Here is a 20,104-nt window from a genome sequence, read left to right on the forward strand (position 1 = left end):
AAGTTCACCACTTCAATTTAAAAAAAAGATACATTTATTAAAAGAATTATTTTATCTCCTTATTACCGTAAACGCTTAATAAGCTTAAATTAACGTACTGTTATGCACAGTTTGTTGATTGTTTGCCTGCAGAGCTGTTAAATGTTGGCAAATAGTCTGCAGATATTTTTACTGTTGTTTTATTTCCTAAAATTCGCGGATTTTTCCTTCGTTTTCACAATTTTAAGAATACTTATAGTTAAAAATATATATTATGTAGTTATTATCAGTAAGATTAATATTTTGAGATATAATGAAGAATAGACAAGCCATCGTATAAGAATATATGGCATAATTACATATCAGTTATTTTCATACTATAAATGTCCCTTACCCATGTTTGACAAACAGATTACACACCTCTTTGAGAATTTTAAAGTTGTCTTTCAAGCAAGTATCTATGTTTCCCCATTTTTGTTATTCTTGAAGCAAGTGATATATAATTTCTAAAACGCACATCGATATTTAAAGGTGTGACACAAAATTTGAAACCTTTTAATAATGTTAATAGGTGATATATAATAATTATGATGTAAATTTGGAAAAAAATGTATTGACCTAGTACAACGCAACTCAGTTAGTGTATCTAAAAAAAATAAACGTAAGTATACATAATGTCATAACATTTTATCATAAGGCCCAGTAAAAAATAAGGCCCACTCTCGTAAAAAGGGGCTATACATTACATACCTTATTAACAAAAATATACAAGTCAATAAAATAATTGTGACGAAGTGATTTCCTATTTAAAATTCAAATATTACTCGAGAAACGTTAAAATAATCGCAAATACGATTAACTGTTTCAAATAACGCGATAATTTCAACATTTCGTAAGTATTGCATAAAATATAAGATTTGAATTTGTGACAAAAATGAATTATAGAATCGTTTGAAGGCTCGACTCCATTACGATGATCCATTACTATTTACTTGCGAACTTGAGATGCTAAAAGGAACGCGATATCTGCCGGAAGGTAAATATACGATACCGTAACAGCGACAATATTTGACGAGGGTCCTTCATTATGCATGTAATTTGAAAAGCCGATCTTCATAACCACACTGCATTGACCTCTTTATCAGATGTAGTAAATGGGTAAAATCGTTAACCCTTTCTATTTCATTCAATATTCAGAATACACAAGTACGTACGAGTACTATGGATTTTTAAGTAGTTAAGAAAATAAACTTTTGTTTAACAATTATTTACAACCATAGTTGTAGTCCACTATTATAATTTAAAGTAGGCAATAGTTAATTATAATTTATCTGTAATCACAAACTCTTATCAAAGTTATTTGATAATTACAACCGAATGTTTGGATATTTGAATTCGAAATTAATAAAAGTTTATGAAACACTTACCGGGCGGCGAGTAAGATGAAACTTGCAAGCAAGGCTCTTAGTGGCATCGTAGGTAAGTTGATTGCTTGGTCAGTTTAGTTGATGTGTAGTGAAGATTGACAGTTGCGTGAGCCGCAGGCACCGTACCGCGGAGATGCGCGTTTCGTTCGTGTTGGCGCGCTCAGAGCCCGTATAGACTCTACGAAAAATCTCTTACCACGCATGCGTGAACCATCTTAGTATCCCATCGCTAACTTTTCTTACGGATCTAGCCAAAAAGTTTGTATAGTTGATATGAAAAACTGAGTTTTTGATTGTAAATAAAAAAACGACGAAATATTTGATGGTAGTTAATTTGAACAATAATTAACTTATGCCTTTTTAAAATCAAAATTTATTCCACATTTTTATGATATTGTTGCTTTCATTTATAAATTTAATAAGTAGTAATAATATTTTATAAATATTACTAAGGCTAAGGACTAAGGCTAAGGATCTTATAAAGAGTTACTTAGTAAAATCTTAAGAAATGTACCGAAAACAAAATCCAAAACCGTGAGCCACTTTAAACATTTTTGCAAGAACGCAAGTTTGCCACTAGAATATTAAAACATATTCCCGTATTTAAAATTCAGGTTGTGAATGGGTTCCCGCTCGGTCCCCGGAACAATAGCAAGCAAATGCTATCCCTAAGGTTTTCGTTGATTGTTCGACGATTGTGCACCGCGACGCAACACTGACTGCTACGTAATACAATTTCTCGATGCGCCGATTTCAGAATAAAATTATTCAGAATAAATCTATGTAAAATGTTATAATACTTACAGAATACTTTTACAACACTGATTTATATTATTGTGTACCTATTTATTACTTCAAATGATATCAATTTTCTTTGCATATAATACAGGGAACCAGAGACGTCGTGCGGTCGAAGATATTTTACATACAACCATAGGTCTACGCTATACTTTTTTTCATTCATTCTTCAATAGTAAAAAATCGATTGCTGGACTACTCTATAAATAGAATAAATTGAGATTTGTCAGGAGCTGTGCTTTTGGTGAATTCTGGAGTAATTGCAATTGTTGTATATATCTTTTATTCTCCATCCATACAGTAGTTGGGATGTTTTCTATAACAACGCGTGCCATTGTAAGAACTTAATCTAGGTATCCTCTAACTTTACACTAAAGACGGGTGATAGTGTTTTCATATTTAAATCGCTGAACTTATTTCAATGTAAATGGCAGTTAAAATAATAATATATTTTGGTCGTTTAAATTGCGGCCGTCAGTTAACCACTTAAGTAAAATGCCTATAAGATTTTTTCTTGACAGTTTTGAAGGTAATGGAGAGATTGAGGTAAAAACGCTCTGTATAAATATCAGTTACATTAAGGAAGGTAAAGTGATGGTCTACGATGAAATTATGGTTCCCTTACCCATTTCGTGCGAAAGGCACCTCTCGGAATGTACTGAAACTTAATAATGCTTAAACAATTTGAAGGGACGGTTCTTAAAGGGCCGACTTTGAGCGAGTAAACTCGCGAGCTTCGTCTAAATGGCCGCATTATTTCAAACAGGCAATTCTCACGAGTACGTTATGAGAACCGTCACTTTATCTCATTGTTTTAGATGCTTGCTATTTCCGAATCGCGTTATTATTCGGTTCTTCCACATCTATAAAGTATCTGAATTAAATATTATATCTGTGACATTGAATTTAAATGTCAAATTATTTTACGGTAAAGAAAAACATCGTGTATTTTCCTACATATCTAAGAGTTATTTAATAACAGCTGTTGACAAAGGTGAACTCTATCAATATACACTTGGACTGTTAGCTTAAAGGCAGGTTTCTCCATTCTCAATGCCAAAATTATAACGAGTTCATATTAGTAGCGTAAGGAAAAAGTTGGGAATTCTTAATTTTTATCCTTGGTCCAAAAATATTCTTAGTGTAAATATCTAAAAGTTTCAAGAAAACATAAATAACAGGCTTTCATGTTAAAACACATAAACATCACTACAGTAAATACCGTTGTAAATATGCAATATGTAGAGTATAATAACATAACTTATAACATTCATGCCCCATATTTCTAATACTTACTTTTAAAAATACTTCATTGAATGACTTTGAAAAGTAATTCAAGAGTTACCAACGTAACGTATGTAGAGTAAGCAATCCAAGGAAGACTTCTTAGAAGTATTATTATGTTCATCATTGTTTGAACTTGGAGGGAATGATACTTTCATTGTGTATGAAAATTTGTTTGAAACAAAGACATGTGTAATTTCTTGGTTATTTCAAATGTAAATATATATATGAAGTATATAGCGCGAAGTCGAAAAAGCGATTATTTATTATGCTTGTAATTTTGCTTACTTAAATAATGCAAAACTTCTTTAATAACTCTTATTTACATTGATGTCTACTAGTCTTTACATATATTAATGCTTATTCTGAGGGGAGACCTGTGCCCAGCAGTGGGACAGTGTTAAGTCACTAAGCAACTTCTAAAGAAATCAATATGAAAATTTGTTTTCAATATTATAATAACCAACGATTTATAGCATTCGCCCAAAAATTTGAATAAACCCTATTTTAATGAAATTCAAACAAAACGGCCGGTCCTGTGAGTTTTGAAATTAAAATTAGTTTAACGCTCAAGTATGATGACGACAGACCAAATGGTTAAATAATATCGTGTCAATTTATTATATAACTGGTGATATTCGAAAAATATGTAGCGGAGTGATATTTTTCAGAAAAAAAAAATACGCGTGAAATAGTAATAGGTGTATTTTGAAAATTAGTAGAACTTGCATGATTTAATTAGAGAGGTATTTGTAGCATGAAAAAGTTCTTGTGTATTGATGGATCCACAACCTGGATGCCGGCTCATATGTGTGACGAATATCTTATTCTTCAGGAGTAGAACGGTGTCACACGGTGATTAACAGATTAAGTAGAACTCCTATAAAAGGTTGGTTATAGTTGTAAATTTACGGCAGCCGCTCTGAAAGTTGGTTATGAATTAAAAATGGGAAATTTGTAAGTATTTTCAAATTTGGATTATAAGTAATATTACATAGTGACTTGTGAATGGAACAAAATTTAATAACAGTGTTCGAAAGTCACTAACATTTACTGTAGTTGTAGAATATTTTTTGTCTAAAAGTAACATAAAACATATCAGAAAGCCAAAACTTTCAGTTACTGAAACTAAAGAGGTGTGAAATGACACGTTACCGAGTCGACAGCGCGACAAGACCACGCCACATCGGAAAGACGCAACTATTTTAACACATCTCGATATTGTTGCTGAGATCTGTGATACGTTTTGATGCCCTTATCCCGTATTATGTACACCTATTGGTCTGGAAAAAAGATAAGATTAAACGTACTGGCAGCGATATGTTAGACGGAATATGAAAAATGCTCCAAATATTAATATTATGAATCTGGTATTCCGTGGAGTCGAATAGTCAGCCATTGGGGATAAGTTACAAGAATGTTTCTACTTTTGGTATATGACTCTTATTTGAGGAAAAAATTTCTTAATTATTAAATTGTATTCACATTAATATCGAAGAGATCTTTTTTTTTGTTGACGAGGCGGAATCCTTCAAAAGGTACCCAACGCCATGGGAGTGACGCCGAGTTATGTGGGACTTTTACCGCACTAAAACCTCCTCGGTGGCCGTCCTCGGCGTTTGGTGGAGAACTTCGGGATCTCCAACGGAACACATCCGGAGTCCTCCTAACGCGATACCCTTATAATGGGGCTCTGCCCTGGGGGAGCAATTTACTCTCCTTTCACATCCCCTGGTGATAACAGCGATATACGACCACACAAACCGCTGTCCCTCCCGCTTGCTGGAAGGTTTGAGCTCTCATGATACCCTTATAATGGGGCTCTGACCTGGGGGAGCAATTTACTCTCCTTTCACATCCCCTGGTGATAACAGCGATATGCGACCACACAAACCGCTGTCCTTCCCGCTTGCTGGAAGGTTTGAGCTCTCATTCTTGCCGCCCGCAACCCTGGAAGCCCCTTTTAGTCGCCTCTTACGACGGGCAGGGGATACCGTAGCACCATTCTGGTCCCGGTACTACAGGGACAAATATCGAAGAGATCTAGGAGCTCTAAATAGATATTTGCACACTTACATGAGTTGTTACTTAATCCTCAGTCGATGTACACAACAAACGTCACTTATAATCATACAAGTACTTTAGTGGAATGAAGGTATTTATTTTATATTTATTTTAGTAGTAGATTTGAATGCTAGCGATAGTGTATCCACATAGGTATAAGAGTAGCGAAGCAATAGAGTCGGTCCTAATCTGTGAGCGGACGCACCGCGGATGTTTCATCAAATACCTAACTTCCGTAACTGAAGCACGTAACTCTAATAGATGTGTAATTCCTTTAAATATCACCTTAAAGTATACGACAGTATAACATGTCCCAGTAGTGCCATTTAAACCTAGAGTTACGGGAGTTAGATTAACATTGCGATGTAAAAGGTCAGAAAAGAGGTAATTTTGTGTTGAGACCGCATAAAAATATAAGGAAATACATTAAAAGTGTAACAGGGAGTATTCCCTGTTATAACATGTATATGTTAGGCATCTGTCAGTACAATTTTACATTTTGGTCATACATTAGCACTCAAGGTATTCTACAAGGCATTCTGTAAGGACACTATAAATATTTTCTTTCCCAGAATATGAATTAGTACTAGAAAATACATAAGCTTATGTTATCATACGAAGCGATGGCATGCCGACGTGTCTAATCTTCTGCGGAACGGACGCGGCGCGCTTGCCTCGCCGAATAACTTCCGCGTCACATGCTTCTAACACACGTTCACATTCGTATTAATATGTAAATACCTTTTAGTTGATAATGTGGCAAAGTTTATAATTTTGGCAGGGAGTATATTTGAACATAGACATGAAAATTGGTATCTATTTTATTAAGAACGTTTCCATAAAATCGTGAATGTGAAGTTTTGATTGCGGTGTCTTATAAAAGTAAATATAATAAATAGATATATAATATTTTATCCTTTGGATATCTAGGCAGAACATAGCAATAACGGAGTTTGGAAGTTGAAAAAGTCGTGAGTAGTGTCCATTGTGAACGCGTAGCGCACGCGCGACGACACTCCGCGGACCGCTACCGCCGCGGTCGCTCATGCCACTCGGGGAACACAGATCGAGATCGCGATAACCTAGCGCTGCCGACTTTTCAAACTCCGAACTCTTTATTTATTTATTTGAGAAGGAAGAATTAGGTACAAATGAGGGTGATTCGCGTCGTGAGAGTGAGGAAAGTAGTGTGGCGGCGGTGAGCGCGCGATGCGCGGGCAGCCGCGCGCTCCGGCGGCGCGATGAGCGCGCGTCGCACGATACCCGCGCGCCCACCTCGCCTGCACGCGCAGCTCGCGCGACTTTTCCTGCCACTTGTCCTTACACTGGCTCAAGCTCAGTAAGTATACGTATAATGTAATATAGCAATAACCTTGAAAAAACTAAAGCTAGCCAGTTAATCTTTAAGTACCTACAAAATGCGTAATCGTAGCAGCCAGTTACTACGGGCTTTTAAAGTTCATAATTATTGAAAACTTATTTAAAGCGGTAAAATTGCCATTTAGTACAATTTAAATTGTTATTTACAGTATATGTCTGTTAAATATTGAAGTAAAAGAGAAATACATTAGACATATATTTGGCAAGTTTCAAATTAACTTCGTTTACAGACGCTTATTATTCCATAGTCAAATGTAAAATTTAATAATTAGTCAAATTTATTACTATTGTAGATATTACTTTAATATTATGACGTTACTGTATTGTTGTAAAATTAAAAGTTCCCATCGCGTCATTGCCGCCGCCCGACGGCCGACGGGAAACCGCGCGGCTTTTACGGTTTTACTTTTTTTAAAGTTCCTTATATTTTTATAAACTTCTCAAATGCTATGTATAGCTTAAAACACTATTGTAACAATCAAAGTAACGGCTATATTATATAAAACACGATTTGAGTGTATTAAAATATGTAACACTTTAACAATTATGGTAGCTACCTTTCAATTTTGTGTCAGTCACATCTACTTTTGCTTTAAAGTAAAGTTTTGGCATAATATACATAGGACTTTTTGAGTGGTATTTAATTATGAATCTTGTTTAGTTAAGAATCATCACAACCGTTGCCGTAGGTTAATTTCATATTGGATTTGTCAAATCCTCTCGCTAAATGGCAATTCTGGCTAAGCCCCTCGGAGGAATCTCATTTAGGTGGCCATGTCTGTTGGAGATGTAATTTGATGTGGATTTGTGTTCGTAGATACTTACGAGTAATACGACCGTAATCACTGTCGCTACAAGGCATTTAAATAAGAATTTAAAGAAGGCGAAAAGAATTACAGAACGCTGCAACGTTTTCCCTGAAATAAAAAACAATAGTTCGAAAGAGTCACTTAAAAGATTTGCAAGTTGTTTGTTTTATAAGCTTAGATACGTTAGAATGTGTTTAAATATAAAATTTGAAAACGAATATAAGTACCTAATCTTATATAAATAAGTTATTTTATATGTATAGTTTAATTTATTTCTTTTAATTTTCTGATTAACTAATTATAATTGTAAATATTTTTCAGTTTATAAATACCTTATTGTCGCATTTAGCCAAAAAAAAAAACTTGTGGCGATAAAAAGAAATCATCGCAGCAAAACACGTTTATTTACCTACCTACTATCACTTCATTACAAAAAAGTCAAAGGTATATAGGTATAAACCTATATATCAATATATTTAGCTCATGTAATTAATAAGTAATCTTATGGCGACAATAAGAAATCATCGCTACAAAAGATGTTTATTTAATTTACTTTTCATTATTGAAAAGTCCAGTATTTATCAATAAATGTGCTAATATATTCAGGCCATGTAATTCGTAGCAATTTGTTTAGTTATAAATTAAATGAATTTCAGAGTGGAAAGAACTATAGTCATAGACAGGTTGGAGAACGTCACACACACGGTATCACGGATCCTCGACGGATACGATATACGACTGAGGCCCAATTTTGGAGGTAAAGTTTGTGTAAAATTATAGGTGCATGTAAATTTATGAATTTGTGACGTAATAAAAATGTCGATGAGAATCAAAGCATATTCACTTTTCAATTTTATGATCAGTTTCTCTCATTTCCATTTTTTAGAATATTTACCATAATTAGTAACATTGGTAATAACTAATAAGAATACCTCTTATTTTTAATGTAAAATGTTAAAATTACCTACAACCACTTTTCATTTATGACAATGTAATAAATTGAGTTCACATAAAAATTAAAGTATTTAGTATCATATACCTATTATACATTTAACAAACTATTACATTGAATACTCAAAAATATCTTCATATTAATGTAAGTAGTTTTACGAGCACCTTAAACTTTGACATTTAGAATACGACGAATAGCATAATGTAAAGTATTCTTATGTTCCCACTAATTTTAAGGGTAATCTAGATATGAAGATATGGACAGGTACGAGGGTTGTCAAGATAAACTCAAGTGTAACACGAACAGTGTCACAGTGTAAGGGCTCTATGTTGAGGAATATCTTGTCAGATTTATCCTAAAGGAAGCTCACGAAGACTTAAATAAAGTCTTGATATGATGTGTGAATCTTTTCGATGAGACATGCCGCTGCACAAAAGATAATGCACATTTCTTACATTCAAATTAAATAGCGAAGCATGTTGTACCAAAATATAAAGCACATTGAAGTTATTTGTCTGAGGTAAACAAGAACTTGCCACAGCTATCTATATAGGCATACAACCAAGTTGTGAACCTTAACCACCTTTAAATAAATACACGCACATGCAACACTTAATCTTATAACACTTTATACAAGTCCTTCGAACTACGACATCGTTGCGCTACATACTCTACATACTCTTTCATATCATTTCATACCTGTATCCTAATGATCATGATTTTAGTTAAGCGTATCAGACATTAATTTGGGGAAGTCCATGTTATAATATTAGAATGGTATCTTTTACGTATCCTATATGAGGAGGAAGGTACTGCAGGGTTTCGAATATATACCTTCATTCATGTTGGAGAGTAGAAGTTTTTAATCTAAATGCATAATGATTGTATCAAATAGATCCATAGTTTTAAAATCTGAAACACAATCAACCATAACATAAACATACTCGAATTCTGTCTTTATATAGCAAAACACGCAATGCTGTACACCGTTTGAAAAATAAGAGAGCTCCTACAAAGCCAAGTGGCAATTCACTCCAGCTCTCAGAACTTTCAATGTCAGATATTTTGCCCTAAGGAAATTGGTATCATGAAAACAGATTTTTATATCATTTTTCTCAATGCATATAAATGTACAGTTTGATATTTTAATAAGTGTAATGCATCTGAAATGTAAGTTTAATTATGTTGAGATTAGATTCTATATCCAAAGCTATCTGATGTGACTTATATCTAAAATTAATTTACCGGAGCGCATCTAGGCATACGGGCAATATGAATCATATTCCTCCTTAGCTAGTCATATGTTAGCATAGCAAATACATGTAGCAAAATGCGATACGTTTGCCCGACATTTCACTTTATATATTTGCTTTCGCTTCAAATAAAATCATTGCAACTGCTCCCAAATTCAAGCTGGGTTTTGGTCACAGCTTAGGAAATCAGTGTCTTGTGGAACCGTTATTGCGAACTTCGGCCGTAAACTCTATACATATTGGATTCGCTTTGTAAACAGTATGATTGGTCAGCGATCCGTCGGCTAGTATCGTATATGATGAATGTGCTTCCTTGCATAAAATGTTATTACTTTTTAGGTGACCCGCTACATGTCGGCATGGATCTAACTATTGCTAGTTTTGACGCTATATCGGAAGTAAATATGGTGAGTGTCTATCTAAGTATTTTTATTCTAATTTCCTTCCACCGAAAACAAATAGTTTTCAATATACAACCTTAACTACTTAAGTAATTCAAACGAAAATGCGACTGCAGGTTCTTTGTTACGTGCAAACTGAATTGGTTCATTTAAGTCTTTACATGACAATAGAAACTGCCGAAATTGAGAACAAAATATTTTTAAGAAGTGCCTTTGAAGCACCGAAAAATGTTGCTTACATGGAAAATTTATTTCGCTATTGTATTTGATACAAAAGAAAATATTTCCCTCAGTACGAGGCAAGGTAGGCCAGAGCTAAGTATGAGAAGGGTAATTTTTTATCAAACATTGTTATATAAATCAGAAACGAAGATTGACATTGTTGGGTCTTACTTTAAAGACGTTCTTGTAACATTTTGTCAAGTTTTGGAAGCGAGAGGGCTTCTTTGTCGGCATTTCGACAGCTCTCAAGAATGTTTTTGGGTCAAAACAAGGATGTCGCTGTCGAGCTCGTTCATCGTAATTCATTAAGCTTTTAATAGCAGTAAAAAGAGAACAAGGCCGTGTCCACTTGACATACATCGTCGGCGGTCGTCGGTGACCGAGGGGCGGCGTGCTGCGTCAGCCAATCGATGCCTTCCTCAAAACCGCCGCCACTGTCACTCGCCACTGTCTCAAGACGCCTCCTACCACACATTAAAACAAGTGAACCATTCCGACTCCTTGTAAGAACAACATAAGATGAAAGAAATAATTTTATATTGAAAAACATAAATTAACAATATTTTTCATTTTAAAGAGGTATTTAGTTATTATTGTTGGATATTTTAAATGAAGTTTTATAAGAAAAAGTAGAGAAGCCCGAGGAACATATTTTCCTAAAAAATGTATTTGTTTTTATAAGCATTATTCCCAAAAGTACATAGTGTTTTAAAGTAGATGGAGATTATCCCTTGGTCTCTAAATTAAGCTTAGGATTATTTTAAATTTCATCCCTAGGAGGGATATATCTTTTTACATCTAGAGTAGGACGCAGGTCGGCGTTAAAGTTTTTAGGTTAATACTATTTATTATTATTGTATACTTTAAATACATTTATAATTAAGCAAATTATTTTGCAATTTATTAAATACCAAACAAACGGAATCTTAAGGCTTTTCGCTTTTCTTATCAAAGGTTTGAATTTTCATTAAAGAGGTTTTTTTATATGGTCTGTAAACAAAATAATTCTAGTATTTGAGATCGTATCAAACAGATTCATTCTCCATATTGACGTTATAAACAGTATAAAATGTGATATCGTATAGTAGATAGTAATATTGACATACTGACTTAGGTACATAATACTGTTAACAGAATAGAATCCTAATTACTTTATTTTTTCAGGATTACACAATAACTCTTTACTTGAACCAGTATTGGAAAGATGAAAGATTAGCGTTCGGGCTAACAGACGAGGTTCTCACTTTGTCCGGGGACTTTGCTGATAAAATTTGGGTTCCTGACACGTTTTTTGCTAACGACAAAAATAGGTGCGTATTTTGTTAATTGTAAGGAAAATAGGGGTGTTAAACTTTTTGTATAACACAAATAATATGTCATGACATAATGAAATTAAGTTCTTCGCTCAAATAGGGACAATTTAACAACAAACCGGAGTTTCTAGAGAGATCACTCATATCGCAACTGGATATCAAAAAAATAGCGCTACTTTCAAGAATTGGAAACATTTTAATTGATTTTGAAAAAACGCAACTCAAAACGCAAAATGAATCTTGTCACTTTTTACTCGTCTTACCTTTTTCTCAAAGTGTATTCAGTTTTTAATATGTATTTTACATATCTGAGTAATAAATACAGCTATGCATTATAGGTTTATAGTTACATGAGTAACTTCGGTGTATCTTAACAAATCCTTTGAATCGAAATTTATCAGCGTATACATTGCTTGTTATAAGGTAGAATGTTGTGGCGGTGTTGTCGTAGTACACAGCAATCTACCATTTTGAACAATATATATTTCCAGTTTCCTCCACGACGTGACGGAGCGGAATAAGCTGGTGCGGCTGGGCGGTGACGGCAGCATCACGTACGGGATGCGCTTCACCGCCACGCTCGCATGCATGATGGACCTGCACTACTACCCGCTGGACAGCCAGAATTGCACCGTCGAGATTGAAAGCTGTGTGACTCCATACACTCGTTACAGCCAGGCTGACCTTGCATTGCTACATATGTAGACTAAACACCAACACGTCAAGCCACTAGCGAAGCTGTAGATAGATTTAAAACGTTGTGCTATTTTAAAACTAGAGCTGAAGTTGCTCTAATGTATTCATTAGTTTGATGTTGAAATAATGAGTAAAACCTAAGTATTTAATGTATTTCCTCACGTAGTTATAAGTAAGACAGTTTAGAAGTTAGAAACAGTATTCGTAAAATCATAATAATTCATCGTGGTAATATATGTGTGTGTGTATAATGTAGATGATTAACGTGTGACCCCTGCACATGTTTTACCATAAAAGACGAATAAAACTGACTTTGAAAAGTTAAAAATAAGTTTAAAACTTGAATCAGCTAAAGTTTACGAATAGTCGAGTTTTCAGCATTCTAACGTTATTTTATCACCTACAGATGGATACACTGTGTCCGATGTCGTAATGTATTGGAAGGAGACACCAGTGAGAGGCGTAGAAGAAGCTGAGCTGCCGCAGTTTACTATCCTTGGACATGAGACCAACGACAGAAAGGTAATCTTATATATAAAATTCTCGTGTCACAATGTTAGTTACCGTACTCCTCCGAAACGGCTTTACCGATTTTCACCAAATTTTATATACATATTCAATAGGTCTGAGAATCGGCTACTATATATTTTTCATACCCCTAGGTGATAAGAATTGTTCACCTTTAACATTTTTTTATTTATCTGGCAACACAACGTTTGCCGGGGCAGCTAGTAACAATATAAAATAGACATGTGAGTAAAATTATAGGTTAAATGAGTGCCGCTGTGCTCTAATCCGATAGACTAATTATTGATGGCAATGACTATAATCTTCCGTTGTTGTTCCGTTGTGGTTATACAGACCTATTAAAAGTCAAGGTTGTTATATAATCTATGTACTTTAAGTATACTTTTCGATTAGACTAAATGAGATTAATTCCACAGATACCTTCAGTAGAATGCGTGTACCGCGAGAATGAATCGAAAGTTAGGCCGAACAAAATCACTCTATCCTTCTCAGCGGATTCCTGAACTTACACTATAAATCCGATGTAACATCCGAAGTGTATATCCATTAAAGACTTGAACATTCCAGGAAAAGTTGGCGACGGGCGTCTATCAACGATTATCGTTAAGTTTTAAGTTACGCAGAAACATCGGTTACTTCGTGTTCCAAACGTATCTCCCGAGTATATTGATTGTGATGCTCTCGTGGGTGTCTTTCTGGATCAATCACGAAGCTACGTCGGCAAGAGTTGCTTTGGGTGAGATTTTGCTTGTGATGTGTACTTGTTTCACGTATAGATATGGAGATAAGATAGAGAATTCTTATAGCTTGTTTTTGGTTATGAAATATTAATCTGCTTTTAGATCAGTTCCCTAACTACTTCCATAAAATGTTTGTACTTCTCTGTATAAGTAGTTCTCTGTAGTATTCTGTGTATTTATATCATGATTGACTGACTTATGGGCGGGCACTCTTAAGATACTGTAGGTGTTTAGTATTCTGGTCAAATGTGGTTTGTCCGGCTTTGAAATACATTTCATTTTTTTATAGAACTCTCAGTCATGTAACTTTTCTTATCATGATTTTGTACACCTTTAAAGCAAGTAATCATTAATTAACAAAGTAAATTTACATGTTAGGAATTCGGGCTTTGGACTCGCGGACCAAATCAAACTAACAAAGCAAACAACTAAGCAATCACTGTTTCTCTTACCGTGTATTTACTTAAATTACTTAAATGCAGCTGTACTGCCGTAATGTACCCAAACTGTGCTAGTTAAGATACTAAGCACTGGAGCCCAAGTAGTCATGTGTAAGTGCATAAGTGATCCAGTTGACGACCGAGTGAAAGAGGTTAAGTGCTGCTACCGCGCCGAGCCCGGGTTTTATTCCTAGTGTGAACAAATGTTTGTCACGAATACGGTTTTAGGTGTATTTTTAGAATATTTGGGTCCATTGTGTAGAGCACATTTTAGACTAATTTGGTAATTGAAATGGTATTATGTTATGAAAAGAACATGCAGTTTATTTAATGTTACATTAATATTTGTACTAAATAACAAAGACAATTAGAGTTCTACTTGACCAACTTTGCCTCCGCATTTAGTGCACGTTGTAATTAATGGACTATGATTATAGTAGAAAAAATAGATCTATTTTTACACGAGTGAGTAAAATTAGAAGAACATTCCAGTGTAATTTTTATGCTTTGAATCACATTTAGTTCTGGGGAATTTCAACTAGTTTTTAGGAGTATTTCCTATTTAACAATATCATGTTATGAATATTACTTATTACGATCGTAGTAAGAAGACTAATTGTTTAGTAATATAATGAATAAAATAAATTATTATCCTAAGTATATATACAACTAATTTACTCCTTTACGATTTAGGTATAACCACTGTGCTGACCATGACAACGATCAGTACAGGAGTACGCAGCAGCCTCCCTCGGATCTCATACGTGAAGGCGATCGACATCTACCTGGTCATGTGCTTCGTGTTCGTATTCGCTGCCCTCTTGGAGTACGCAGCAGTTAACTACACATACTGGGGCGCCAGGGCGAGGAAACGCGCGAAGTTAAAAAACCGAGACCAAATGTCAACGAGCACCAGCGTGGAGAAAGATTTGAAAAGTACCAGCGGTAAGATTTGTTTTAAACGCTCTACATTCATAGCCCCATACTAGCGTTTGTCGTGGGTGCCACAATACACAAAAGACGCAGATCCAGAACAGAATTCCAACTTTATCATTTTGGTTTGTGGCCAGAGATCGAACCAGGAACCAACTGAGTGTCAAACCAGTACGGTAACTGCTCCACCATGCGGGTCGCCAATTTTTATTCTAAACCATTACAAATGCAACTAATTGTAAACTAGCAGTCTTGTTAAAAATACCTAAATAGTAAAAATGCAGTATCTATGTACAGTAACAGGTTACTATGTATGCACTATTCAGCAAGATTTAAGGCGAAGATGCACTTAAAAAATTGAAACCAAATGTCTCTACTGATTATCAACAGCAGTGTCAAATAAAACCTAACTACCACTATCTTACCATAACAAGATTATAACGAATATGATCAGCAGTCTCTAATGTACCTACTGAACCACAACACTGGTAAGACTTTAATTTCTTTGGTATATCCGAAAATAATAACCAATGGCATACCAATAAACCAGCACAATTTATAGAAGAATCTGAAAGCGCCCGCCGTAATACTTTAATCTTTCATTGTCTGGAACTCAAACTGAATATTCGAAAGATATGACGTTCAAAAGACGTCGCATATGAATAAAGACGCTTTCATTGGAGGTTACATGTAAGAAGCTCATATCATATTGTTCAGCTGAATAGCTGTTGACTTTCATATAGCTGACGTTCTACTTTCAGTCAAAACTAATTGTGTCAGCAAATTTATCTACTGAGAACTTTGTGCAGATACTTTTTGACAATAACAAGAAATTTTTCGTGAAGAGCAAGAGCCTTTAAGTAATGACCCTTAACTCGTAAGGTGGCCCATCTGACACGCGACAGAATGTAGATGTACGAGCGACAGTCCATATTGATGATCGTCAATCGCTAACATTAGTATGAATGGTCGCTGTGTTAACTGTAATGACAAAAACATCTATGATGACAACAAAACTAGTGTTTTTCTGCTTTACTTACCATGCCATCATAAGTACAAAGCTGCTATAATCACTTGTGGATCTGTTCGCCCGTTTGTCATAAAAAAATATATTCCAATCTACTGAAACGATTAAGTTGAAATTTGGCATTTATGTGAGCCAAACACTACGTAAATAAAATGAAATCCTAAATGTAGACTTACTTTCAGGAGGATGATATAATTTAAATATATAACCCATGTTTCACAGGTTCCCGATCTCCAGAAGAGATTATAGCTCTTCGGGAGTGTTCAAGCACGAGTGGAAGAGTGTCTCCCCTACTGGGCTTACGTTCAAAGCCGATACCTCCAACGACCGGAGCCCCTCCATCATTGAGGATCCAACGTGATCACTCGCATCTGCGTTACAGGACTCGACCTCAGTCTAGGACTTCAAAAAGTTAGAACACAATAATAGTTTTAATATTTTTCTTAATGTAGTGTAGGAAGCACATTTAGCATTTAATCGTATATTAAAAACCTCATACATGTTGATGACGTGAACACCTCATTAAAACTAAGTAGAGTTTGCATTATAGCAATATTGCTATGTTGTTTTATTTAGATAAAGATAAAGAATAGTGTTCTTAGGAATATTTATTATAAATACTTGTTAAAACAAAAGATAAAACATAAAGATTAATATCATTTTTATGTTATATCAAATCTAAAACGTAAACACTATGAAAATACATTTTTTGTATTTTCTATTTTAATCATTTTGTATTTTCCAGATAGCTCCACAGGCAAGCCCAAGGTGATTCACGCCCTGCGCCGTGGCGCCACCGTCATCAAAGCCTCCATGCCCAAGATTCGCGACGTCAATGTTATAGACACATACTCTCGTGTAGTATTCCCCGTTTGTTTTCTAATTTTCAACGCAATTTATTGGACCTTCTACATATTTGATTAAATGTAACATTCATTTATTTAATTAGGAGGTCACACGATCAAACATTATTGTTTGCGATTGTTGTCCACACCATAATCGAAACATTAAATAAATTACTAAGTATGTTATAGGTTTAATTTTATAATTTATCATCGTCTCTTATGAAATCTGTAACACATACCTACCTAAAATACTAAACTTAGTCAACAGAATTCGATGATCACTTTTTATTTAAAATATACTTTCAGTTACGTTATAATGAAGTGAAATATAATAAGTCTAGATTTACATTATCTAATTCCAGTAACTATATTTTTAGTTCACAAACAAATTCAAACATATTCGTTCGATAACATTATTAAGTACGCATGGAATAAACTAAACAGAATTAAACATTAATTAAATTCTTGTCACAAAATGTGCCAAGACAATTCCTTGAGTATACCTACGAATTTTGGAGTTGGCTTTCTTTATTATTTTGAGTCATACCAATGAATACTAGGCCTGTCTTCATATCATACACATTTAAAAATGGGGCTTACCACGTCGACGAGTACATAATTATGTTTGTTTTTACCTATGAATGCTTTTTACAGTAAATGCGTAGAAATTGCGAATGTATTCATGTTGTATAATAATATCGTACTTCTTAAACTTTTGTGATTAGAATGTAGTCGGTATTAAATGTAAATTATTGGTTGTAATGTTGTTATAAGCTAAATTATAGTTTGAATTTATGCTTTTGTTAAATAAGTACATACTCATTACGTTAAACTTTAATATAGTTAGGGGGCGGCTATTAATTATGTGATATTGGAAATTTTTTAAAATCTCTTTCTTGTAAAATGTAAGATTTATCTTAACTCTCTCTTTTTCCCCCCTCTTATCGCGAGTAAGATAGTTCAACATTCGTTAATAAAGTTATAAAAAACTTATTGTACTTAATTTGACTGAGGTTTCTCGTGATTTTTTGTCCCTTAAGTTGGTTTGGCTGAGATTTAACTGGACTAGCCTAAATGGTTCACATAATTATTGGAAGCCCCCTTACGACAAAACTGCCAATCTCATAAGTTGTTATAATCGACCTTTTATATATTTTAAGTCGCATTATTCTAATGAATGTCCTCGATATTATAGGTTAGATGAAAATATTTAATAAAATCTTATTTTTAATTCTTGGAGTAGTAATTCATATAACTATTAATGTTAAAATGTAGAAAGATACTATTGCGGTGCCAATAAATGAATTATTCGTTACTATGAAGAAAGCTTATTTAAATTTTTATTTATAGTTAAGTATTTAAAAAACGCATAGGAGCGTTAAGAAAAATATTAGTAAATTAACTATCAGATTAAATGTAGACGAAATCGCTGTATATAAAATATATCACCTATTAAATAGAATTTTAAGTTATACCTAATACTTATATTGTAATAAATAATACTTTATTGTAGTAACTGTTAGATAACGCAAGCAAAATAATAGGTATAAGTTAATAAATAATGTAAAAATAAAGTTTATTATTTATAGATATATTTTAACAATTATTTTTCCCTTAAAAATAATAAGAGCGATTCGTGTCATCTAACTCGAGCAATTTCTCCAAATTACCTTCGACTTAGCAATTTATTAAATCAACGCGAGGCTTAAGTTGTAAAACTAGTCAACGATAATTTCCTAAAAAACATCTTGTCCGATGGCCATATTTTTGCAAATAAAGTGTAATATGGGCTTGGCTTTTTGCCTTTCAGCCAAAAATATTTCTTTTTCATCGTCCATCGTCCATCGAGAAATATATTTTTATGTGACGATACTTATAAAGTAATTTTTTTACAAAAAAATACAATAGTAAATATTTTTTTAACATTCGCAAAAATACTACAATAAAACGCATGCACGCAATAAATCTTTAAGTTCAGAACAGATAATAAATTATTTTTGTATTTCTTGTATCTATTTTATTTATCTATATATATAAAAGAAAGTCGTGTTAGTTACTCCACTTATAACTCAAGAACGGCTGAACCGATTTAGCTGAAAATTGGTAGGGAGGTAGTTTAGAGCCAGGAGAAGGACATAGGATACTTTTTATCCCGTTCGACCGCGTTTCCGTGAAGTCATTTTATAACTCAAGAACGGTTGAACCGATTTAGCTGAAAATTGGTAAAGAGGTAGATTAGAACCAGGAAACGGACATAGGATACTTTTTATCCCGTTCGACCGCGTTTCCGTGAAGTCATTTAATAACTCAAGAACGGTTGAACCGATTTAGCTGAAAATTGGTAAAGAGGTAGATTAGAACCAGGAAACGGACATAGGATACTTTTTATCCCGTTCGACCGCGTTTCCGTGAAGTCATTTAATAACTCAAGAACGGTTGAACCGATTTAGCTGAAAATTGGTAAAGAGGTAGATTAGAACCAGGAAACGGACATAGGATACTTTTTATCCCGTTCGACCGCGTTTCCGTGAAGTCATTAAATAACTCAAGAACGGCTGAACCGATTTCACTGAAAATTAATCGAGAGGTAGCTTAGAAGCAGGAAAAGGACATAGGATACTTTTTATCCCGTTCGACCGCGATTTCGTGAAGCATTTTATAACTCAACAACGGCTGAACCAATTTGACTGAAAATTGGTGGAGAGGTAGCTTAGAACCAGGAGACGGACATAGGATACTTTTTATCCTGTTCGACCGCGTTTCCGTGAATAAATAAGAGTTGAAAGTTTGTATTAAAGTCCCCCAGTTTTGATGCAAATCTATATGAAAATTGGTATTTGGGATTTCGATAGAAAGTAATTAAATATCTATTTTACGATATTTGCAAAATCAACCCTTAAGATGGTTAAGTAGGGGTTGGAATTTCATTTTAAAATTCGTTAATTTGGAAGCAAAGACTGTAAAAATTTGCATTTGGCTTTAGAAGACACTTCGTTTAGAAGTCGGCAGATTT

At 34.2% G+C, this 20,104-nt stretch overlaps 1 protein-coding gene across 2 annotated transcripts; it reads left to right on the plus strand.

Annotated features, from left to right (window-relative positions):
- Nucleotides 1–6,561: 6,561 nt before the first annotated feature.
- On the plus strand, nt 6,562–17,336 carry Lcch3 (Ligand-gated chloride channel homolog 3). 2 transcript variants are annotated; one of them, XM_073086041.1, is made up of 10 exons: nt 6,562–6,891; nt 8,398–8,498; nt 10,286–10,353; nt 11,734–11,879; nt 12,374–12,531; nt 12,985–13,100; nt 13,674–13,842; nt 14,980–15,231; nt 16,469–16,657; nt 16,992–17,336. In XM_073086041.1, the coding sequence occupies exons 1-10, from the start codon at nt 6,794–6,796 to the stop codon at nt 17,168–17,170; spliced, it is 1,476 nt and encodes a 491-aa protein (XP_072942142.1). In that variant the 5' UTR covers nt 6,562–6,793; the 3' UTR covers nt 17,171–17,336. The 2 variants fall into 2 exon arrangements, with proteins under 2 accessions (XP_072942142.1, XP_072942144.1); XM_073086043.1 differs by having other exon boundaries at nt 12,374–12,528.
- Nucleotides 17,337–20,104: the final 2,768 nt, after the last annotated feature.

This window comes from Epargyreus clarus, unplaced genomic scaffold (assembly GCF_041222505.1).
Source record: "Epargyreus clarus isolate Ecla_fem2 unplaced genomic scaffold, WU_Ecla_fem_2.2 ptg000023l, whole genome shotgun sequence".
In the NCBI taxonomy this organism is placed as follows: domain Eukaryota; kingdom Metazoa; phylum Arthropoda; class Insecta; order Lepidoptera; family Hesperiidae; genus Epargyreus; species Epargyreus clarus.